Here is a 25,790-nt window from a genome sequence, read left to right on the forward strand (position 1 = left end):
AATCTGTGTTAATAATTTCTTTAATCCGGTCTGTCACCTACAGGAAACGACAAATGCCTTATCGTGGCTTCCTGGCACACATGAATTGGCCAATTTATGCGCTAAACTTTCTCAATTTTTCATATTTCATTTTTCATATTTTTAAAATTTTTCATATTTCTAATGCAGTAATGCAATTCAATTTTCATATTTGCATGCCATGGCGCTACAGTGTGCTGCCTTTTTGTTTCAGAATATATGAGTTGATGACTCTAGGTTCAGCACCTGTTCACACTTAGTCTATGTTTGGATGTGACGGTCAGTTTTTTGAAGTTTGTATTCATTAGCCTTCTGACTGAACACACCGCCTTCTAGCCACAGGTGTTTTTAATTCCAGCAGGGCCACTACCCCTCCACAGAGAGATATTTTAGACTAAGAGAGGACACACATGTCACTCGTATACGGCGATAAAGGGGCAGGATGGCGTACTGGAACCCGCACCTGTCCCTGCCACTATAAGGGGCCCTGGCTTTCCATTATCTCAGAGATACCTATGAAGGTTCGGAGGCCTGAGCCGCCAGCGTATCCCTGTCTCCTGTGCAGGCCCCATCAGTGACCCCCTCTCCCCCCAAGAGAGGTGGACTGCACCAGTGTATAAATATCACCATAACAGAGTATACAGACAAGGAAAAGAAATACCACACTTAGCTTAATGCTGCAAGGCACAGCAGGAAGAAACACCAGATACAACGGACACAGCTGTAGAACAACAGTTGCTAGCTAGCTGCTACTCCCGGCTTGGTTGCTGAAGAATGAACTAACACCGACAGTCAGCTGATGAACCAGGTGACCTCTTAAAGGATGGAGGGAGTGGTCACCACAACCATCAGCCGACCCAGCAGCAATGCAATAACATCAGCGGCCACCAGGGGGAAAAAACTGCATTAACCCCCGATAACCAGAAAGGAAAAAAGGTCTTAAACTGAGGCAAACAGATCTGCCTCAAATCCAAAATTGGATTGTGACAACACATTAGGTTCCCATTCAGATGAAGACTTTATTCTCAAGAAAGGAAAGGCATTGTTTAGGCCCTGGAAACGAGAAATGCCTTATTGTGGCTTCCAGGTACACATGAATTGGCCAATTTATGCTCTAAACTTTCTCAATTTTTCATATCTCACTTTTCATATTTTTAAAATTTTTCATATTTTTTATGCAGTAATGCAATTCAATTTTCATATTTGCATGCTATGGCGCTACAGTATGCTGCCTTTTTGTTTGAGAGTATATGAGTTGGTGACTCTAGGTTCAGCACCTGTTCACACTTAGTCTATGATTGGATGTGACAGTCAGTTTTTTGAAGTTTGTCACCTATGGGGACATTTCTGGTGCTCAATGAACCTAGCTGCCTTATGACTATGCCTTAGCTCTTTAATTAAAGAGTACTGTATACTATTAAGTCATATTTTACAAATCTTATTACATGCAAACTCATAGTTTGAGGGGATGTAAGAGTATAAGAAATAAAATAATTGTGCTGTAAGTAATATATAGGCAATATGCAACAATGGAGTGACATCTTACTTACACATTGAACTTATTTGCAATGAGTACCGGGCCTGCAGCATTTGTAGTGCTATAAGCAGAAACTTTGGTAAGTAATCATAATTCAACAGTCTATGATTCCCCACACAAAAAAAAAAAACAGGGATTTTTATGTACTCACCGTAAAATCCTTTTCTCCGAGCCACTTATTGAGGGATACAGACCATGGGTGTTATGCTGCTGCCACCAGGAGGCTGACACTAAGTTAACACAAAAAAGTATACACCCTCATGATGGCTCCAGGAGAACCAGTTCGGTGCAAAAGCAGTAGGAAAAAACATTAACAACATAGAAGAGTACAACATGACAACTTAAAGAACAGACAAAAGCCATATAAGCCATTAGGCTAACAGGTTGGGTGCTGTGTCCCCCAATGAGTGGCTCAGAGAAAAGGATTTTACAGTGAGTACACAAAAATTTCTGTTTCTCCTTCGCCACATTGGGGGACAAAGACCATGGGACTTCCAAAAGCAGTCCCTGGGTGGGAAAACACCCCAAAGCATTAGGCTTTATGTAACAACTGCCTAGATGTGCGCCACCGCTGCCTGCAGAATTCTTCTGCCCAGACTCGCATCCGATGAAGCCTGAGAGTGAATATTATAGTGCTTTGCAAAGGTTTGTAAACTGGGCCAAGTCGCAGCATTACTGTGAATGGCCCCAGAAGCCTCCACCGCCCGAGTGGAGTGTGCTCTGATCCCTGCTGGGATGGGCTGACTTCTGACTCGGTATGACTCCTGGATGGTGGAACAAATCCACCAGGCTATCATGGCCTTTGAAGCAAGGCCCTTCCTCTGACCTTCCAGGAGAACGAACAGAGTATCCATCCTTCTGAAGGATGCCTTCCTCAAGACATACCTTCTCAGAGCCTTGACTTAAGTCCAGAGAGTGGAGAGCTCTTTCTACCCTGTGAATAGGAGCCAGACAAAAAGAAGGGAGAACAATGTCCTCGTTAAGATGAAAGGACGAGATGACCTTTAGCAAAAAGGATTAGGATGGCCTGAGGACAACCTTGTCCTGATGGAAATTAAAGAAAGGCGCCCAACAGGACAGGGCGGCTAGTTCTGAAACTCATCTGATTGATGTGATCGCAACAAGGAAGGCAACCTTACAGGACAGAAAAACGAACAAAATGTCCTGAAGCGGTTCAAAGGGGGGTTCCTGTAGGGTATTCAGTACCAAGTTGAGGTCCCAAGGCTCTAAGGGCATGCGATAGGGCAGTACCACATGTGACACCCCTTGTAGAAAGGTCTTAACCTGAAGTTTTTACGTGATCCGTCTTGGAAATAAAACAAATAGAGCGGAGATTTGGCCTTTGAGAGAGCCAGTAGTCAGTGGGAGGAAAATCTAAGACCTAGGTCCTTTAGGTCTTGACTGTTTGGGTCAAGATTTCCAATGCTGGTTATGTCTGTACGAGACCTAAGCTCCTCCATTTCTGCATGGAGAATGCCCTGAGCCGGAAGTAGTGGTAGTGGACCAGCCTGGATTGGAGGGAAAGGAACGGAAACTGATTTGTTGTTGTCTCTGAAAGGGACATATAAGTCTCTGTTGGGGAAGAAATTTGCTCTTTCCTCCCATAGCATCGGAAATAAGCTGATCCAGCTTCTCTCCAAATAAGCGGCCACTCTGATAAGGAAGGGAAGTGAGAGACTTCTTTGATGCAGAGTCCGCTTTCCACTCTCTGAGCCATAATGCTCTTCTGATAGTGATGGCATTGGCTGCTGACAGAGCAGCACAGCCGGCCACATCCAAAGGTGCATGTACCAGGTAATCGCCTGCCTGAGAAATTTGGCTGGCAAGGTGTGCTGCCTCTGGAGGAAGATTACTGCTCCAGAGTGAATTAGCTAAAGTCTCTGAGCAGAGGACCATAGCCTTAGCTACCTGTTATGCTCTGGTGATTAAGGAGCGACATGTGACTAACTCTGAGCAGGTGGTAGCTATACTGACCGCAGTCCCTAAGCTAAACACAACACTAAAAGTAGCCGTGGAATGCTCCTAACTCTGCCTAGGCATCTCGTCACAGCCTAAGAGCTAACTACCCCTAAAGACAGAAGCAGGAAAACTATCTTGCCTCAGAGAAAATCCCCAAAGGATAGATAGCCCCCCACATGTAATGACTGTGAGAGAAGGAAATGACATACATAGGAAAGAGCACTGTGCGGTCAGTAAAAAAAAACTAGAAAAAGTCCACCGCAGAGAAATGCAAAAATCTCCACACCTGACTAAAGGTGTGAAGGGCAAACTCTGCTGCCCAGAGCTTCCAGCTTAGCTGAATAGATCCATATTGATAAGCTGGACAAAAGAGCAAAAACAACAAAATGCTGATCAACAAAGTCCACAACAAGTGAACTGCAAAAAGACAAGCAAGGACTTAGCTTTGCAGAGCTGGTCAGAGTGTCAGGAAATCCTAAGAGCAATGACTCCAGGCAGGAACAATTGACAACTGGCATTGAATGAGAGACAAGGCCAGACTAATATAGCTGAGCCAAGAAGACGATCAGTGAAAACAGCTGCAGAAGCTAAATCCAAGAAGCAGCCATACCACTCAAAACCACAGGAGGGAGCCCAAGAGCAGAACTCACAAAAATGCTACTTACAACCACCGGAGGGAGCCCAAGAGCGGAATTCACAACAGCTACCCATGCTGCGGCGAAGGATGGAAAGAGAGCCGAACCTGAGACCTCAAATACAGAGCAAGCCAAATTTTCTATCTGACAGTCTGTGGGATTTTTGATAGATGAGCCATCCGGCACGGACAGAAGAGTTTTGGATGCTAGGCGGGATACCGGAGGATCTACTACCGGAGATTCAGTCCAATGTTTCTTCAGATCAGCTGAGAAAGAATACTTTGCTTCAAAAGGCTTTTGTCCTGTGAAGCGTTTATCTGGTCGTTCCCTGTGCCGACTAACTATGGCCCAATCTCGGGGTGAATAGCAGATGTCTTATGAGAGTGTTTAGTCCTCTTAAAGGACACGGTTTGATCCGCAGCAGAGCCGGAATCTTCCTCAATGTTTAACGTCTAGTTGACAGCCTCAATCAACGAATCCATAGTTTTCTGAAAATCTGGCAAATCCGGATTTAAGGAACCATCAGATTCACACTCAGATTTGCGTTCGCTACTGACCGCTGGAGAGGGACAGTGAGAAATGGAGCTCTCAGGCGACAATGCACGTGCCTGCTCAGGAGACGTGCTATGGATCCTTTTCTAGGTGCCTGTAGGCTTCTAGAGTGCTTTCGGCCCCTGCTAACCGACTGCTCAGCCTTGGGGAGGATTCGTCTACATCAGTTCTGTGAACACTCCGATCCCCCAAAGGATCATGGAGGGATTCAATCTCTGGCCAGAGAAGCCATGCATTGAGACATTGACGAAGCCCACTAAGGGGGCTAGGTACACTGGGCTCGGTGGTGGCGGAGGGCTGTTGAGCGCATTTGGGGTCACAGGCATTGCAGAGCTGCAAACTCTGAGCCTTAAGACTGGCAGGAGGAGCATGAAGTAAAAAAGATTGCCATAGTCTTGTTAGATGCTTTAGGCTGGGACATGATGTACCCTTCTATGTGGCCCTATGATAATAGGGACTGCTGAAAAGGGTTACTCCTGAAAAGGGTTATAGCAGGGAGGAGGATGTATATAGCAGCACTCCCTTACCCAGATCTGTGTCCCCAACTCCACCTGCGTGGCTCTCCAGCTGCGCAGTCCCTGCGCTGTGAACACCTGCTGCCAGGATCCTGATGGCAGTCTGTGTGTCCTGAGGCGGTCGTGGGGGGAGGAAGATGGCCACTGAAAATATCAGAAGCGCTTCTCATTCTGTGCGAGAAGCGCCAAGAAAGGTAGTCGGAGCCTCTGCAGCGCATCATCGCGTGGGCGGGATTGAGGTTGTGGCCTAGTAAAGAGCCAAAGCCGGGGACTAAATTTGCAGCGCTGATGCAGGAAAGGGCCGTATGCGCACCCCCGCAGTCAGGATGGGTCCTCTTATCCAGCACCGCCCCAGACCGCCTGTATAGAGCACTCCAGCCCCGGCACTTACCCGGAGAAGCTGCTGGCTGACAGGTAAGCCAGTGATATTAGCATATTATCATCAAGTAAGGCTGGTTTCACATTTGCGTTTTTTTTTTTTTTTGCTTTTTTTGCAGTAAAAAAGCAAAAAAAGCATGCGTTTTTCCCCTATATTTAACATTAAAAACGCATGAGTTTTTTTGCATGCATTTTGATGCGTTTTTGCAACGCATGCGTTTTTCTCTGCATGCGTTGTGTTGCAGAAATGCAACATGTAGTAATTTTTGCGGCCTTTTTTTGCCGCAAAAAAAACGCATGCGTTTTTTCGCGGCAAAAAAACCTATTGATGTCTATGTAAACGCACGCGTTTTTAAGCACATGCATTTGTTTGCGTTAAAAACGCATGCGTTTTTATAAAAAAAAAACCGAGAAAACACACTGATATGCCACCCCCCACCATAAAGGTGATAAAGGGATCCTAATCCTAACCTTAAAGGGATCCTAACCCTATCCCTAAAGGGATCCTAACCCTACCCCTAACCCCTTTGGGGTTAGGGTTAGGATCCCTCTAGGGGTAGGGTTAGGGTTATGATCCCTAACCCTAACTATTTCTGTTTATAGTGGGTTTTTTACTTTATTTTGATGATTGGCAGCTGTCACATATTTCTCAGCATGCGTTTAAAAAACGCAAACGCATGAAAAAAACGCATGTAAACGTGTCAAAACGCCGCGTTTTTTCACCACATGCAAAAACGCATGCATCAAAAAAACGCAGCGTTTGCACGCACATGCGTTTTTTCACCATGCGGTTTTTTTTAAAAAACGCATGCATTTTGAAACGCAAGTGTGAAACCAGCCTTAATCCAAGTGTAGAATTAGCCTTGTGTTTCTTTGCACTATCTGCTCTGGCACAGTACCGTGCCTGACCGATTTTATGTTGTTGTGCCATCGACATCATTATAGCTAATTTACATGTGTTATTTGACATCATTAGCTGGTCCTAGCTCATCTGCACTTCTCCAAAACGGCAGTGCAGAGTTATTTGTTGCCTGCTGCTGACAGATCAGTTTGGTGAAACATCAAATTCAGCTCTAATAATGCATATTCTTAAAATATCTTATCTAGCTCACATTCCCAATTCCCAATGAAGGTGGGAGTTTCTTCAGACAACTGAATGGCAAAAAAAAAAGTATGGTACGAGTTAGCAAATTGCCTGGTTTCTCGAAGCCTGTGAAACCTGAGGATGTAAAAGCGCTCCAATGGAGGAAAAAAGTTTCAACTGATTAAAGGGAACCTGTCACCCCGTTTTTTCAGATTGAGATAAAAGTACTGTTAAATAGGGCCTGCGCTGTGCGTGACTATAGTGTATGTAGTGTACCCTGATTCCCCACCTATGCTGCGAAATACATTACCAAAGTTGCCGTTTTCGCCTGTCAATCAGGCTGGTCAGGTCGGGTGGGCGTGGTGACATCGCTGTTTCTGCCCCAGCTTTCCGTTGGTGGCGTAGTGGTGTGCGCATGTCCAAGTGCCGAATCCACTGCGTGCACGTGAAGAAACAGCGTGCGATCTTCGCTATTACCCTTGTCATCGGTGGGGGCGGCCATCTTCCTGGGGCTGTGCGTGTGCAGATGGAGTGCTCTGCTGCACTGGGCTTCAGGAAAATGGCCGTGGGATGCCGCACGTGCGCAGATGGAGATCGCGGCGGCCATTTTCCTGAAGCCGAGATGCAAACTCGGCTTTGGGAAAATGGCCGCCACGATCTCCATCTGCGCACGTGCGGCATCCCGCGGCCATTTTCCTGAAGCCCCGTGCAGCAGAGCACTCCATCTGCGCACGCGCAGCCCCAGGAAGATGGCCGCCCCCACCGATGACAAGGGTAATAGCGCAGATCGCGCGCTGTTTCTTCACGTGTGCGCAGTGGATTCGGCACTTGGACATGCGCACACCACTACGCCACCAACGGAAAGCTGGGGAAGAAACAGCGATATCACCACGCCCACCCGACCAGCCTGATTGACAGGCGAAAACGGCGACTTTGGTAATGTATTTCGCAGCATAGGTGGGGAATCAGGGTACACTACATACACTATAGTAACGCACAGCGCAGGCCCTATTTAACAGTATTTTTTATCTCAATCTGAAAAAACGGGGTGACAGGTTCTCTTTAAGCTCTCATTGCGACTTTGAGGATTCATATTCACTTTAAGTCTCAAGAAGACACAGTTCCCTTGTCAAGTCAGAAATATAATTTTTCTTTTGTCGTCGATTCAGAAAAGCAATAAATACAAACCAAGAGCCTTCCCAAATCTTTAATCTGTGTAACGTACAATGGGTACTGCACAGAAAGCACAGAGGCCTAAAAACAACACACTTACACACATACAAGCAAAATAGTATTTGTACACACACCAAAGTAATACAAAAAATGAAAACCAGGGAGCAGCAGACAGACATTTGAAAGAGTTCATAGTCATGTTAAAGTCTCTTGTACATCTGCACATCAACTGTTACTGTTATACCCAACAAGTAACTCCTTATAAATAAATTATTACATAGAAAACCGACAGTCTAGATTATAATCCTGGAGATAACAAGAGAAATGTAAGGCTACAGGAACTTTTAGGAAATGCAGCAAAGGTAAAATACCTTTCTGTCCGGGCTTCAGAAAGTGCAGGATCCTATACATGGGAGAAAAATTGCATTTAACTCCATCAATGCTAGTGGTGTGTACAACAGCCAGCTATCAGTGAAAGAGTTGGAATCTGGAAGGTAAAATAACCTCTGGTTTTCATTTATTGTATTTTTTTTCTAACATTGTAAACTTATTTTTTATTTCTTTTTGGTTATTTGAGACTAAGATGTTGAATCAATGGATACAACTTCTCATAGGAGTAACAGACAAGGTTGTGGTTAGGCCTTCCGAAGCAACAGAGACAAAAACTATAGCAGTTTCAAACTGATAAAGAATAGGCATTGTCACTTACACACACAGCTATTTCAGGGCAAGCTGGCCCCAACCCTATTTAGAAGCCGATTTTGACTATTGCTTTTGGAAAATGAGTACAAGCTAACATGGTAATCACATATTATCTAACAGGTAATGATGAGCTGGACTTTACTTTTCCTATAACCTTCACGATGGAATCTCATAAAACAGACCTACTTTTTGTACACCTTCTTATATTATTGCAGTCAAAACATATATTTCCGTTATGTCATTTCCACGTGGCAAAGATTCAACGACCCATAGTCAGGAAAAGCAGAATGCTTTGAGAAAGCTTAACAAAGAGCGAACATATGAGGATATACAGAGTATGATTGTCAATTCTACATGGGATATATGGAGCAATGAGGATAAATCTAGAATATTGCACTTATGCAAATGACAATTACATTATACTTGGTCCTTTAATTTAATTGCTTTGTACATAATGCCTGAAAAAAAAGCTTTTTATTTTTTTTTTATATTAATTAAAAAGGATCTCCCGCTCCTAGACATTTTCTACATAAATAAATAACTTTCACTTTTATATAACCACTTTTCTGAACATTTACATTTGTATGTTGTACAATATCTACACACAATAGTCTATCATCCCTTGCACGACAATAAATTTACATACTTTCTCTCTTTGTGCAATTTTCTTGTTGCTTGCATTCACTATCTGAAAGGCCATATCTAATTCTCTATAAACATTTGTTATATACGTGTCACTTTCCCAGTTAAAGATGAGTCTCATTCCATTTAGCAGTGACCTTGCCTAAAGTTGTATGCGATGGCCTTCAGGGTCATTATACAACCATATACAGCCACAGCCCCTTAGCTAACAGCTTACAATACACAAAGTTAACTGTGCCTTATATTGTAAGTGGTAAATTATCAACACATCTCTATAAAAGGAACCGATCATCTTCAGAAATGCAATTTACCTAGGAATAACTCAGTGGCTATCTCCAGGTAATTAGCATTTAAATCATGCCTGGTAGGTGTACTGGAGAAGTAGCTTTATGGAGAAGATTAAACTATATTCTTACTGCAGCCAATCACTTCGTCATTGGGGCAGTGCAGCAGAGAGGTTACGTTCATCACTGTCTGACACATTGAGTGATAGCTTGCTCTGAAGCGTATGCATAGCACACTGTCAATTAGAGTGCCAGCGAGTGATTCTAGAATGTTCACAGTATAGTGAGCAGGGACTGTAATATTGAGCAGCTGCAGGAAGAATAAAACTTCATTTCCCCCCTGCAGCTGCTGCCTCCAGTAAGACAGCCAGGTATGTTTTTAAATACTACTTACCTGCAGATTACCACTATATAGGCAGGTGAACAGCGCTTTGGGAGATGACTGGTTACCTTTAAACAACTATGACCGCTACTCTTTCCATTTTTGCTGTCATGTAAAAGGTATCTTCAAATACCAGTTGTAACAATTATAGAAATATAAAAGTAAATATTATTTGTAAAAATATTTTTTTTTTGGAAAAAGAATATCAATAGGTGAATGTCTACTATATAATGTGCAATGTAAGATGAATTTGTCTTATATCTAATCTTCCCATTATTAAAAATGTAAAATTGAAATAAGCTTTTGTGGAGGGGTTTGCATTATTATGATGTTGCGGTTTATGCAGGTAAATGATACAACTCGCTCTCTACAGGTTAAAACAATCTTAAACTGGCAGTTATATTTCCTATCAAGCCAGAATGATAACTCACAACCGTTAACAGCAAAACTGCATACGTATTCTAACATTTTAAAGGGGTTATCCAACCCTGGTGAAATCTTCAGCTTGTCAAATTGCCAATGATGTGTAATACACACACAGTTAGGATTTGCCTCCATTTGCTGGTTCCAGTGGCCGTCATCACATACCACAAGTATGCGATTTGGAGCCTTGCATTATGTGACAACTAGAGTCTCAGTCACATCTTGCAATGTTCAACTGAGAAATGAAGCTGGGATTCTACTCGGCACATTACCGAAATTATGCAAATCGCATACTTGTGGTCACGCAATAACCACTTGAAACGGCATGTGAAGTCAAATCCTAACTACACTATTAGGATTTGGCAGCGCCTGCCAAAGATTTCACCAGGTATGGACAACCCTTTTCAATCAAGCTGAAAATCTTATTTTTTGGGCTTTTGTTCACCTCTTTAATTGACATTCAGGAAGATTTCACAGTGCTAAAGTATGTATAGCAATTTACTAAAATTGCACGTTGAAAAGTGGCTGATCAGTCTAAATGGTGTGAAATCAAACTTGCTGTTTTTGCGCTTTCTTCCTTTAGCCTTAGAGAGAGGAGTGTATGTAGAGGTACTATACAGTGACCATACAGGTGCATATAGTGTCTCCCTCATTAATAGCAGAGCTTTGGAAACTGAGATATGGCCTTTTTTTTATTTCTACCTTTTTTTTTCTTGGGGCACGTTTGCTTGAATTCTGTATTTGGGGTGAAACCACAGCACAAAATAATAATAATAATATCTATCCCCTGGTTTAGCAATATTTAAATGACCATGCACTACAGACAAGGATGTGTAGCTACATGAGATGGTAACAGGTCTCCAATCTAAAAATTATCAGTGCAAAGAAAACAATGAGGTTGTACAGTTGAGCAACTACACGCAAAAGCAGCAAACTGGACAATTACAGAATCGTAAGAACTTTAGATACAAAAGGACTTCGGATACTGGTTTGGACTCCTCTGATCACCAAAGTTACAGCAAAGTTTACCTGCGCACATCTGGTTATAAAGGTGTTCTTTACATAGGTCCACAACATTGAAATGAGCAAGGCAGACTGTTAAGAGATACTGGAATATTGTGATTGCATGAAAATTATCCTCCTTCTTTTACAGGAAAAAAAAAGGAAAGAAACGTTTCTGTTTTTGTAATTTGTTGTGCCTTAGTTTGCAAGACGGAAAGCCAAGAAGGGCAGGACTTGAAGTCAAGTCGGACTCTCCAGTTTCCATCTTGTTCTGTGGAGGCTGCCTCTTCTTGAGTACAGTTACCGGCTCTCAAGCTTCTAGGCAAATGTGAACAATATACTTTACTACTTGACAGGATGTGTGCTGTGCATTCGTTTAGTAACATTTCAGAGATGGCTACGGTATAGGAGGCACGTATTTACATCTGTAAGTCCTTGAACTTGCTTTAAAAAAACAAACAAAAAAAACCCCAAAACACATTGGGCTACTGACAAATTTGATTTGCCCCCCTCTGTGGTTCTCAGATAATTATCTCCTGGGCATAACTACCCTTGTAAGGCCTGCAGTTCAACACTTCTTTTCACCAGCTTTGCTATTGTTGTTTCATAGTAGCACCATTTTGTCAGCACTGTCTCTTCAACAAAGTTGTGCCTCTCACTTTTTGTCCCTACCCTACCTTCAACTGACAAGAGCCAAGCGCACAAGAAAATGTCCAGACAATTGCGGGAGCTCATTTCTGACTTAAAACGCCAGATTCCAGCTTGGTGGTGGCTGCACTCCTGCCCCAGCATCCTGCCGCAATACTCATACTTCTTTGGCTACGTTCCTTTTCCCGATCACGGTCACTCTCAGACTGACTTTGTGTTCTTTCCGGTTTGTGGTTGCTGCTACTAGTTGGTTGTGATGAGATAGTACGAAGCAAGTGATTCCTCTTTCTCAGAAAGTCTGGTTGACCAGGGAGACAGAAGCTTCCCTTCCGCAGTGCTATCCTGTTTGTGTTTTTGGCAGGCCGTGATCTGTGACTGTATTCCAGTTGGGCAAGGTGGGAAGCATAGCCCTCGGTGATAAACTGCAAGGATAAATGGGAATGATCACTTTAATTATATGCAATTATTCATGTGACATTTGAATTGTAGAACAGTACTACCAGAAATAAGAGCTGCAGGAGATTAGAGAGGGCAAGTATTATTTTTAACATGTCTTTTTGTAAGGTGCAATTCATTCATTAAGTGGTGTGTGCCTCTTAATTAATTAGGTGCATTTTACTCCAGCAGACCCATGGATTAAGACTAAAGTGCACAACGCCAGTCTTAATGAATGGAGCCTAAAGAGCTATTGAGTGTATGGATGGTATAGGAACAGATGACAAAACGGAGCAGAAAAAGAAACATTTAGGAAGAAAGAACTGTGACATTGGTAAGATGATAGGATTGAATAGAAGAGATGTGTTTTTTAGGGCATGCTTAAAATTGTGGCTGCTTAGAATTAACCATACTGTCTGGATAAGTGCATTCCAGAGAACAGGCGAAGCACAGAAGAAGTCTTGAGTTCAGGAGAGGGAGGATCACATGATGGTAGATTTTAGACTTCCAAAGGGGGAGCTCGGGTAGGGTGGTAGAAAGAGAAGTGAGAAGATGTAGGGCGGTGCAAGCCTTTGGAGATCTTTGTAGGTGAGTGTCATAAGTTTATGTTGTATTCTGTAGCAGATGGGTAACTAGTCCAGTGACTGGAACAGCGTGGAGGCATATAAGACCCTGGCTGCTGCATTCAGTATAGAATGGAGAGGGGAGAATAGTAAGCAGAAGACCGATTATTAGAGAATTGCAATAGTCCAGACTACTATTTATATACTAGAACCTACCAGGAACACAGATACATGTGGGTGTGACACCCCCAGGAAGAAGCATCACGCGAAACGCGCATCGGGGTATGCGGCAACAGCACGCCACCAGGCTGAGCACTTCCGAGTAAAGACACTAGGCAGGTAATATGTACGGAGAAAGGGACACTTCATGTTAACCATTGGTTTTTTGCTAAGGGTATTGCCAGTACGGCACAGGTTGTGATATGCAGCATATGGCGGTGAATATGATTAAACCCAGTTTACACTTGGAGCAGCGCACTATTAGATTTACCAGTCTCAGCGCATGTCATTAGACGAAGCAGTCGCAATTTTAGCAGTGCTTGACATCATTAGATTATATGTTTGGCTGGACAATTAAGGGTCCAGTTTAAGCTATTTACTGCATGGATTATATGTATGCAGTGCCGTAATTAAAGGGATCTGGTATAGAATTGTATAATAAAAGGATTAGTCACACTCCTAGACGCAGTGTATTTGCGCATATTATAAGTGTCTTACTCCTGATGACCGCATTTTTTGGTTGTACAGAGGCACCTTGTTATTTATGTTTGTGTATGTATGTAGTGTATTTTAATCTATATGTAAATAAAATATGTCTATTTTATGAATAGTTTCATGGCACTTCTTGGACCACAGTATATGTATCTGTGTTCCTGGTAGGTTCTAGTTAATTATATGAAGTGTTACCCACTCCCCGTTTGGGGTTATGGGTTTGGGCGTTGTGCTTACTATTTATATACTATCTACAGTGGGGCAAAAAAGTATTTAGTCAGTCAGCAATAGTGCAAGTTCCACCACTTAAAAAGATGAGAGGCGTCTGTAATTTACATCATAGGTAGACCTCAACTATGGGAGACAAACTGAGAAAAAAAAATCCAGAAAGTCACATTGTCTGTTTTTTTAACATTTTATTTGCATATTATGGTGGAAAATAAGTATTTGGTCAGAAACAAACAATCAAGATTTCTGGCTCTCACAGACCTGTAACTTCTTCTTTAAGAGTCTCCTCTTTCCTCCACTCATTACCTGTAGTAATGGCACCTGTTTAACCTTGTTATCAGTATAAAAAGACACCTGTGCACACCCTCAAACAGTCTGACTCCAAACGCCACTATGGTGAAGACCAAAGAGCTGTCAAAGGACACCAGAAACAAAATTGTAGCCCTGCACCAGGCTGGGAAGACTGAATCTGCAATAGCCAACCAGCTTGGAGTGAAGAAATCAACAGTGGGAGCAATAATTAGAAAATGGAAGACATACAAGACCACTGATAATCTCCCTCGATCTGGGGCTCCACGCAAAATCCCACCCCGTGGGGTCAGAATGATCACAAGAACGGTGAGCAAAAATCCCAGAACCACGCGGGGGGACCTAGTCAATGAACTGCAGAGAGCTGGGACCAATGTAACAAGGCCTACCATAAGTAACACACTACGCCACCATGGACTCAGATCCTGCAGTGCCAGACGTGTCCCACTGCTTAAGCCAGTACATGTCCGGGCCCGTCTGAAGTTTGCTAGAGAGCCTTTGGATGATCCAGAGGAGTTTTGGGAGAATGTCCTATGGTCTGATGAAACCAAACTGGAACTGTTTGGTAGAAACACAACTTGTCGTGTTTGGAGGAAAAAGAATACTGAGTTGCATCCATCAAACACCATACCTACTGTAAAGCATGGTGGTGGAAACATCATGCTTTGGGGCTGTTTCTCTGCAAAGGGGCCAGGACGACTGATCCGGGTACATGAAAGAATGAATGGGGCCATGTATCGTGAGATTTTGAGTGCAAACCTCCTTCCATCAGCAAGGGCATTGAAGATGAAATGTGGCTGGGTCTTTCAACATGACAGTGATCCAAAGCACACCGCCAGGGCAACGAAGGAGTGGCTTCGTAAGAATCATTTCAAGGTCCTGAAGTGGCCTAGCCAGTCTCCAGATCTCAACCCTATAGAAAACCTTTGGAGGGAGTTGAAAGTCTGTGTTGCCAAGCGAAAAGCCAAAAACATCACTGCTCTAGAGGAGATCTGCATGGAGGAATGGGCCAATATACCAACAACAGTGTGTGGCAACCTTGTGAAGACTTACAGAAAACGTTTGACCTCTGTCATTGCCAACAAAGGATATATTACAAAGTATTGAGATGAAATTTTGTTTCTGACCAAATACTTATTTTCCGCCATAATATGCAAATAAAATGTTAAAAAAACAGACAATGTGATTTTCTGGATTTTTTTTTCTCAGTTTGTCTCCCATAGTTGAGGTCTACCTATGATGTAAATTACAGACGCCTCTCATCTTTTTAAGTGGTGGAACTTGCACTATTGCTGACTGACTAAATACTTTTTTGCCCCACTGTATATCTATAACTAGACATCATTTATTCATGTAGTGTAAGAGTCAGCAATGTAACCTTTTATTAACAAAGTAGATACAAAATAATCTATAGCAGGCATCTAGCTTCTGAGACTCACACAAATTTATTTTTAGAAATAATTATAAATTAAATAATGATTATTATTTTGTGCCGGCATTTGACTTAGCAGACTGTACATATTAGACTACAGTCAGCTGAACCCGCTGATATTGGCAGGCAGTCTAATGTGTATGGAAACCTCCAGACAGATGATGTCGGGGTAGATAAGTGTGGGATAGTTTAAATATTAACACCTGAACCTTTTATTTTCAAGTGTCTATTATTGAAAACATATTAATAGCCCGGGCAAAATGGAGCAGAGTTTGAACATATGCACTCCATTCATTTTAATAGAAGTGCTGATCTTCAGCATAGTGCTGTGCTCGGCAATCTCCAGCGCTCCCATGAAGAATGAATGTAGCTGCGGTGCACATGATTGACCGCTTCTCTTTGGGATTGTTGGGGGCTATGGTATTTGTACCCCCGGGGTTCGTAAAGTTATCTTTTATACATGTGATAGGGGATATATCTTAAACTTGAGAACACTCCATTAAAGTCATACTCCAAGCAAAACTGATGCACTGATGTGTCCTCAGGCACTGCATTATCCACAACCCACACACTGAATCCCTGTGTCATGCAAAACTTACACAAGGCATCACATAGTGCAGACCTGGGCAAAGTTCGGCCCGCGGGCCACATCCGGCTGTCTCAGTCCGGCCCACGGTCCGAGACAGCCGTGGGGCTGGAAACCACAGTTCTGCGGACCTCACAGTGCCCGCTCACTGGCTCTCTCCGTTTTCTCCCTAGGCACAGTCAGCATTGGTAGAGGGGTCTCTGGCCACTTCCACCAATCAGCGCGTGAAACAGCTGACGCGATGATGTCCCAAGGGGACAAAAACACTGGGACACAGAATGCTGTTTTTACCCAGATAAGTTTACCTACTATGGTGTTTCTAGCATGCTGCTGTCTAAAGTATATGATGACATATTTATGATATTTGGCAAAAAGCATACTGGTATATTATGTTCCATTGAGAAAGGAGCAATGTGTTTATCTTTTTAGCATGCTATGATAAGGCTACTTTCACACTAGCGTCGTGCACTGCATGTCGCAATGCGTCGTTTAGGAGAAAAAACACATCCTGCAAAATTGCTTGCAGGATGCGTTTTTTCTCCATTGACTAACATTAGCGACGCTTTGCGACGGTTGCGCCGTGTTGTGGCGGACCGTCGGCAGCAAAAAACGTTCCATGTAACTTTTTTGCTGCGGCCGGAACTCTGCCCCACCTTCCCGCAACTCACAATGGGGCAGCGGATGCGCTGGAAAAATGCATCCGCTGCCCCCGTTGTGCGGGGCTTGCACAGTATGCATCAGTACGTTGGGCCGACGCTAATGTGAAAGTAGCCTAAGACTCACTGATCGCTGAGATATATTATTTTTTGGCAATTTTTTACATATGCAGACCTAAAGTACAGGGAATGTGTAGTGCTGACTAATTTGGTCATACACATATTATACTATAGCTGATAGATATTATCAACATATAGGGAACCCTGGCTTATATCTCCATTTCTATATTATCATCTTTTTGAACATAAAAATATATACATTTTGTGGTTTACATTTGTGGTCTAAATTTGAGCCTTATTGGATTGGCAAGTCTTTTTTCTGGCCCATTATCTAGGCAGATTATTTATTAAAGACCGATTGCTCAGCTAGATCTTTGCTTTTCGTGTGCATGGTGTGGAGGGATTTGGGTTTGGGTAGTTGCTAGGGCTTAGTAGGGACATAAGGGACAGTCGACGCGGAGTGGGGGCGCTAGGGTGCCAACCTCCACTGTTAGGTAGGGCACAGGTCATTTAGGATCATATTAGGGTCTTATTAGGTATTTGTCATCTTTTTTCCCCCCTTGTTTGTTCGGTCCACTGTACCGGCCCACCAAAACCCAGCCCTATTCTTTTTTGGTGTTAGTTTATATTTGACTTTTTTATTTTTGACCACATTTTAAGAGTAGAAATAAAGGTATTTTTTAAGGGTATTTTTCTTTTTTGGTTTTCTATTTAAGTATACCCTGATTGTATTCAGTCTGGTTTGCTACCTTTTTGTTTTATAGCTGGACTCATAATAATAATGTCATTCTGACATAGGTTTGAAAGTACACAAATCAGTCGCATCTCGCCTAAGAGGCCTATTTAATAATGCATGCAGTTTATATTGCTATTATTGTGAAATATGTTGACAGATTAGCTTTCTCTATTGCCTTTGCCAGGAAAATGGAAAGTTCACTAAACAGCATTATTTCAGTACAGTAACTCTCAGCTTCTTACCTGACACTGGTGTTGTAACTTCTTGGTGGGTCGGCCTACAATAAAAATCTGCATTGGTGACAAACCTATAGAGCTGTATACTGAAATGTCTTTTGTGGAGCCATAAGCTGCATGGATTTTCATGTGTACCTGCAAAAACAAACCAAATATATGCACGTATTTAAACCATAATATACTACATTATGATATATATATATATATATATATATATATATACCGTATTTTCCGCTTTGTAAGACGCACTTTATTTCCCCCAAATTTGGGGGGGAAATGTGGGTGCGTCTAACAAAGCGGATATACCGCTTACCATTACAGGCTGGGAGGAGGGGGTGTCCGCCGCCGCTACCGCCTGCCGCCGCTGTCGTCCGCCGCCACTGCCGGGGTTGTCCGCTGCTGCCCCGGGTGATGCTGAAGGCTCCGGTGCTGCGGGGGGCTCTGGCGACATATTGTGAAAGACCAGAGCCCCCCGGCAGTTCTTCCATGCGTTCCAGTATGACTAATTCCGGGAAAATGGCCGCCGGAATCTCGGGAGATGAGATTTCAGCGCTGAGATCTCATCTCTCGAGATTCCGGCGGCCATTTTCCCGGAGTTAGTTCCAGTATGACTGACTCCGGGAAAATGGCCGCCGGAATCTCGGGAGATGAGATTTCAGCGCTGAGATCTCATCTCTCGAGATTCCGGCGGCCATTTTCCCGGAATTAGTCATACTGGAACGCATGGAAGAACTGCCGGGGGGCTCTGGTCTTTCACAAAATGTCGCCAGAGCCCCCCGCAGCACCGGAGACAGCCCTACAGCACAGGAGCCCCCTGCAGACCCCTCATCCCAGCCTGCAGCAAAGGAGCCCCCTGCAGACCCCTCATCCCAGCCTGCAGCAAAGGAGCCCCCTGCAGACCCCTCATCCCAGGCTGCAGCACAGGAGCCCCCTGCAGACCCCCTCATCCCAGCCTGCAGCAATGCTCCACTCCTGCCTCCGGCAACGAGCCTGGGACCCTGATCCACCACAACCACAACCCCTGGTAAGTAATAAGACGCATGGATTATAAGACGCCCCACCAATTTATTAAAAAATAGTTTTTTCCTATTTTTCTCCTCAAAATTTGGGGTGCGTCTTATAATCCGGAGCGTCTTACAAAGCGAAAAATACGGTATATTGTGTGACCATATACCACAGAGTTTATATGCAAAATATCATTCAATAACATTAAATATTATAGTACATATTATTTAAAGGATTAACACAAATCTTTTGAAAGGGCATAAAACATATCAGAAGTGTCAATCGGTGGGGCTCCAAGTGCGAATATCTTCACCAATCGCTAAAATGAAGGGCCAGGACTGAGTAGCTGAGCACCAGTCTTCTCAGAGGCTAATATATTAAACAGCACACCTGAACTCAGCAGATGATATATGTGATAATCTAGGTCGATATATCAAGTACTACATTCATCATAATATACACATATACCGGCCGGATACAATGTTTCAAAGACGATTCGGTAGAAACACAGAAACCAATCAGAAAGGAGCCTCAAACTGTTTAATCGTAAATAATCACATAGGTATCAAATTATAAAAAAAACCTTTATAGAACATATGGTTGGTTCCATGGTGGCACTGAGGAAAACAGGCGCACACACATCACATAAGACATATATAAACTATATAAACATGGTAAAAGAATAATAAAATCACAAGAATCAAAAAGAATGATATCTACAAATGTATACATAATTGGACCACAAAAGTAAGCATGTACTGTATATAGTGTATGTTCATAGTGTTATAATATAAAGACTATAATACATGCTAAGTGTTATGCTTAAGTAGTGTCTTATAACCAAATATGGCACCTGGGCAAGATGGATGTACCAAAGCTTTATTTCATACGGGGACCCATATAAATATACTATGATGTCCCCAAATATAAGAAATACACAGCTCTGGCAAAAATCAAGAGACCGCCACATCAAAACCCTGTCATGGGCAGCCCAATCTCCAGACCTGAACTCCATTGAAAACCTCTGGAATGTAATCAAGAGGATGATGGATAGTCACAAGCCATCAAAGAAGAACTGCTTACATTTTTGCGCCAGAAGCAGTGTGAAAGGCTGGTGGAAAGCATGCCAAGACGCATGAAAGCTGTGATTAAAAATCATGGTTATTCCACAAAATATTGATTTCTGAACTCTTCCTGAGATAAAACATTAGTATTGTCTGAATGTACTGTTTTTTTTATTTTGACCTTTTTTCTTTGTCAGAAAAAAAAATACAAAATTTATTGCTTGGAAATTCGGAGACATGTTGTCTGAAGTTTATAGAATAAAAGAACAATTTACATTTTACTCAAAAATATACCTATAAAGAGAAAAATCAAACAAATTGAATATTTTGCAGTGGTCTCTTAATTTTTGCAAGAGCTGTATATGAATTAAATTAAATATACTATCCAAGATACATGACTGCTTGTCATATATATTGAGATACAAATAAACACCAATCTACGTATAGAAAAACATACAAAAAGGATAAGTATGGGTATGGCATGATAGGAGCATGCTAGCAAAATAATTACTGGGTAGTGACAGCAAGACACACATGAAGCATGTAAGTAAATAAACATAAAAACCTCTCACTCACAACAGGTGTCTTCCCTTCATCCTTCAAACATGCCAAGATCACACCCATCCTCAAAAAGCCCTCCCTCGACCTATCCTCTGTGTCTAGCTATCGCCCGATATCTCTTCTCCCTTATGCCTCAAAACTACTTGAACATCATGTCCATCTTGAACTGTCCTCCCACCTCTCCTCCCTCTTTGAGGGGTTACAATCTGGCTTCTGACCCCATCACTCAACTGAAACTGCCCTAACTAAAGTCAGCAATGACCTACTAACTGCCAAGAGCAAGCGACACTACTCTGTCCTCCTCCTGGATCTGTCTTCTGCCTTTGACACTGTGGACCACTCCCTTCTGCTACAGATCCTCTCATCTCTTGGCATCACAGACTTGGCCCCATCCTGGATCTCGTCATATCTAACAGACCGAACTTTCAGTGTCTCCCTCTCCCACACCACCTCCTCACTTCGCCCCTTGTCTGTCGGTGTTTCTCGAGGCTCTATTCTAGGACCCCTACTCTTCTCCATCTACACCTTCGGCATGGGACAGCTCATAGAATCCCACGGTATGCAGTATCATCTCTACACTGATGACACGCAGATCTACCTATCCGGACCTGACCTCACCTCCTTACTTACCAAAATCCCACACTGTCTGTCTGCTATCTCGGTGTCTCAAACTCAAAAATATTTTCCGGATCCGCTCATTCTTGACCACGACACCACAAAAACACTAGTGCACGTCCTTATCATCTCCTGCCTTGACTACTGCAACCTCCTACTCTCTGGCCTCCCCTCTAGCACTCTGTCACCACTCCAATCCATCCTACAATCTGCTGCCCTACTAATCTACCTGTCTCCCCGCTATTCCCCAGCCTCTCCCCTATGCCAAGCCCTTCACTGGCTTCCTATCGCCCAGAGACTCCAGTTCAAAACCCTTACTATGACATACAAAGCCATACAAAACCTGTCTCCTCCATACATCTGCGACATGGTCTCCCGGTACTTACCTACATGCAACCTCCGATCCTCTCAAGATCTCCTTCTCTACTCCCCTCTCATCTCTTCTTCCCCAAGACTTCTCCTGTGCTTCCCCCATACTCTGGAAATCTCTACCACAACACATCAGACTCTCGCCTACCATAGAAACCTTCAAAAAGAACCTAAAGAGTTACCTCTTCCGACAAGCCTACAGCCTGCAGTGATCCTGAACCTACTGAACCTCCACACAACCAGCTCTAAACTCTCCTAGTGTATCCTCACTCATCCCCAGCAGACTGTGAGCCCTCGCGGGCAGGGTCCTCCCTCCTTCTGTACCTGTTAGTGCCTTGTTTTTTGCTCATGTTTAATGTATTAGTCTATATTTGCCCCCTTTTCACATGCAAAGCGCCATGGAATAAATGGTGCTATAAAAATATATAATAATAATAATATAATAAAAACTGCGTGGTCCAGTCAGTGTGGTGCCCCCGACATGCGTTTTGGTATACACCTTCGTCAGGATTATTTCATACGTGATTATTTATGACTAAATAATTTGGGGCTAATTTCTAATTGGTTTCCTCAGAGGCTAAGTATCGCTCATAGACTTTCCATACTGTGTTAACCTTCAGTTTTCAAAAGGAAATCAGGGCTTCTTCTCCTTAAATTTGGTGACTTGTGGAAGTGTCAGCACTCGGACCCCAACCAATCAAAACTTCTGACATGTCAAAAGTTTTGTAAAAGTGCAGATTCATTTTAAAATATAATTATTACATAATACATAATACTAAATATCACAGAAGAAAAATATGGGTCTATTTCTATCATTACAGAACACAGAAATGGCTGTATTTGCATGAATCCCTCTCTATTGAAATATATAAAGGTAAAGGTAGAGCCAAGGGTTGTTAGTGACATGTTGTAGATAATCCTTACAGGAGTTCAGCAATTTATAATTTGCAATATCTGTACAGACACTCATACAAGGGAAGGCTGTTATCCATTTCCCTTTGCTTTTCAGGTGCCGATACATTTTACAGTGATCATAACTCAATTTAGCAGATGTAAATTTGAATGCCTCTACCCCCTAGGGATCTTGATTCAGACAGAAACAGAATGCTGCAGCCATTCAGCACTAGCTGATTGGCTGCAGCTGTCACATGAGACCCCCATCAAATGTTGATGCCGGCAGTCCATGAAAGAACATGGCTGCAAGATGGGAGAAGTATATGATGGGATTTTTTTTAGTTTTTTACTATTATTTCTGTTCTTTTAACCCCATCCCCCTTCCCGTGCCAAATGAGCTTCAGTTAAAATCTAGTCAAAAATCCCATTGATTTGTTCAGCATCTACTTATCTAGAAAGGACATAAGGGAATCTCAGCATGATTTTACCCACAAACTCTTTATGGTATATGCGCATGTAGCTCTTTCACAGACAAGTTCAACAATATCTTTACATGGCCATTCCTTTCCTCTGTCACTTAGAAATCAGTGTGTTTTTAATTGACATCAAGTGAAGCTGTAGATCAAAAGCCTCTGCCACTCCAGCTCTATTCCCCGCACAGCGCCACCACCTCCTGTTTGACTGATGGCTCCTTAGCCTGAAGTTACACAGTATGGCGGCTGTTAGGCAGGAGGAGGTGGTGCTGGGTGGGCAATAGATCTGGAGTGACAGAGGCTTCATATTTTCAGCCTAATTTGCATATCAATTCAAACGCTGATATCTCACTAACTGAGGAACGGATTAACCATATAAAAGTAATGAAAAAAGTATTACTAGACTTTTTTTTAAAGAGCTAAATATGCGTATACATTAGCTCAGAGTGCTGAAAACGTTTTCCCCGATTTCCAGTGCATCACATGATAAAATGAACGGTGTCATTCAAAAGTACAACTAGTGGGTAGAAAAATAAAAAGTTATGGCACTTGCAAGAAGGGGAGAGAAAAATGGAAAATGTCTGTGGATTAAAAACATTTTAAATGATACATTGAGAGGAGTAAATCATGATACCTTATGACTGGAGGCTAAAGTCACAACTTTGGTCTGAATTTGATCCAATTAAAAATTTGCTTAGCAATAAATGTATGATTTTAAACATATTTTTTCAATTGGTATATCTAGAGTACATGAGTAATTGAATTTGTCTTACATCTTGAATCAGGGTTTTCAGAAAGTTTGCTTTGTGTCGCAGAGGATCATGGACTAATCCATCGCAAAAAGACACTATACCATGCGGAAAGTTGTGCTGCGCAAGCCATGCCACCACTCTTTGCTTCTGCATGTCAGGTCTGCCGGTCACATAAATAATGAGGTAGCCAAGATCCTGCCAGTGCCTAGATTAACATAAAGAAGGTGTTAGAAGGGCTCTGGTTATACATAATGGATACTAAACTACTGCACAAAAAAAGAAGCAGACCTCACTACATCTACCGCTCCCGCTCGGACTTTGGGGTCACTGCCCATAATGGAAACACTTGCAGCGAAAGATCCATCAATACTGAACACTACAAATTCTGTTGCTTTTGGTAAAACATGGAGGTAACTGTCAGCAAATGTATGGTCTCCCCTAAAAAGAAAAAAATAATCACAATAATATAGTTAAGTTCTTGCATTATTTTAAAGCTAAATAAGCTCATGCTGGTGAAGATTACTGATGTGATCCTTTATAGCAAGAAGAGACTAATTCTGTTTGTGACCCTCCAGAAACGTCACCAAACACTTAAAATTCTCTTAAAGGTGTTAAAAACTGGAGAGAAAAAAAAACACAAAAAATCATGTTGAGCAAAACGTCTATAATGGAGCAAGATTTCCGTATTCGTCAATTAATCATTCAGCATAGTTCCTAAGATGTCAGAAAGACAGCAGACTGCAGTACCAGGGGTCCATGCTGCATGCTGGTGACACAGTTTAAGATTTGCCAAAGAATTGTACAGTATGCAATATGGTGCCCAATCTCGCCAGGCCTCTAGTGACAGCACTGCTGGGAAAATGAGCATTAAAAAGTGATAATAAGAATCAACCGGTTCTTTATGAGGGAGGTTACACCATCCAATACAGCCAGTGATTGGCTGAGGGGGTTACATGAGTCCTGTGACGAGACATCGTTGCAGTAGTAATTAAATACAATTGTGGTACTGGGCAGCATCACAACGAGAATGGCAGGAAAAAGTAAGGAGAGTTTTGTTTTGGTTTTTTTTACACCAATTTTGAGCATTTTGTAAACAAAAGTATTGATAAAACCCCTTCAATGCGTAATTTTATCAATTTGGTAATTTATTGTTTATGTCCTGCTCAATGTAATTTTTCAGCTATAATTAGAAAATATTCTGTATAAACACTACACAATTAATGTTTCCTGCAATAGCTAAAACATAAAAGGAATAATATATTCTAAATGCATATTACATGTCATACGTACATTATTATATATCGAATATCAGTTTATTGCCGCAATACCTGACAACCATTTTGAGAGGATAAACCCCAACTCCAAGTTTCTTATGGTCCGGTATCACGTAAGAAATCCTACCGCTGCTGTTAGTTATTTCAGTATCAAAGTAAACCCATTCCCCAGATGGCGGCTGAGTCATTATGTGAATATCCACCTAGAGGGAAAAAAAGAAGAACATTGCAACCCTATAACCAATAATCACATTCTTTTTTCACATTGATAGTTTCAAGAGCCGCTGACTGGCCAAGTGGGATTATGTGATACATCCGTGACTGGAGAACCAGAAACTGGAATTTTCTTGTCATTTCAGTGTTCATGATATTCTATGTGCCTATGAAAAAAGCTGACTATTCCCCCTCTAGCCCCACTCCCCAAAAAGGAAAAGGTTATCCCCTATCCAGAACTACGGTAATTTATCTATTGCATTTATATTCATTTATATAATGTTTACATGCTGGTATGTTCAGACTTTTTTTTTTTCATTTTTATTTTATTTCATTTCATTAGGACCTAAAAAATAGTTTTTGCCATTGTTTCATTAAAAATGTTGAACTATTTTGCTTTTATAGTCTCTGTATTTTCCTACACATTCAACTGTCATGTGGTGTGTGATCATAAATAGACAGAGGAGCTAAAAAAAGAGAGATTAAAGAGTTACAAACTCTCATATTGGACCAATGCGCTTACTGATGGATTCTCACTTAACCTATTCTGCAGCCAGCAATAGACTGTGGAACACAGAGGCTATTGAAAGCAAAGATGCAATTAAACCCAAATACTACATGCATTTAATTAAGTCTGGTTTCACATTTGCGTTTAAATCCGCAGCATTTAAAACGCATCCGCAA

At 42.2% G+C, this 25,790-nt stretch overlaps 1 protein-coding gene across 14 annotated transcripts in view; it reads right to left on the reverse strand.

The window, feature by feature from the left end:
• Nucleotides 1–10,054: 10,054 nt before the first annotated feature.
• PITPNM2 (phosphatidylinositol transfer protein membrane associated 2) overlaps nt 10,055–25,790 on the reverse strand; it is a 526,403-nt gene continuing 510,667 nt past the window's right edge. For 12 of the 14 annotated variants that reach the window (XM_069755821.1, XM_069755773.1, XM_069755792.1 and 9 more), the window contains 5 exons: nt 24,948–25,096; nt 23,908–24,057; nt 23,641–23,824; nt 17,893–18,021; nt 11,000–12,356 (listed from right to left, as the gene is read on the reverse strand). In XM_069755821.1, the coding sequence (XP_069611922.1) occupies nt 12,018–12,356; nt 17,893–18,021; nt 23,641–23,824; nt 23,908–24,057; nt 24,948–25,096 (951 nt within the window). In that variant the 3' untranslated portion in view covers nt 11,000–12,017. Of the gene's footprint in view, nt 12,357–17,892; nt 18,022–23,640; nt 23,825–23,907; nt 24,058–24,947; nt 25,097–25,790 lie in introns of all 14 variants that reach the window. The other 2 variants (XM_069755814.1, XM_069755807.1) reach the window with 1 other exon arrangement.

The sequence above is a fragment of the Ranitomeya imitator genome, chromosome 1 (genome assembly GCF_032444005.1).
Source record: "Ranitomeya imitator isolate aRanImi1 chromosome 1, aRanImi1.pri, whole genome shotgun sequence".
NCBI lineage: Eukaryota > Metazoa > Chordata > Amphibia > Anura > Dendrobatidae > Ranitomeya > Ranitomeya imitator.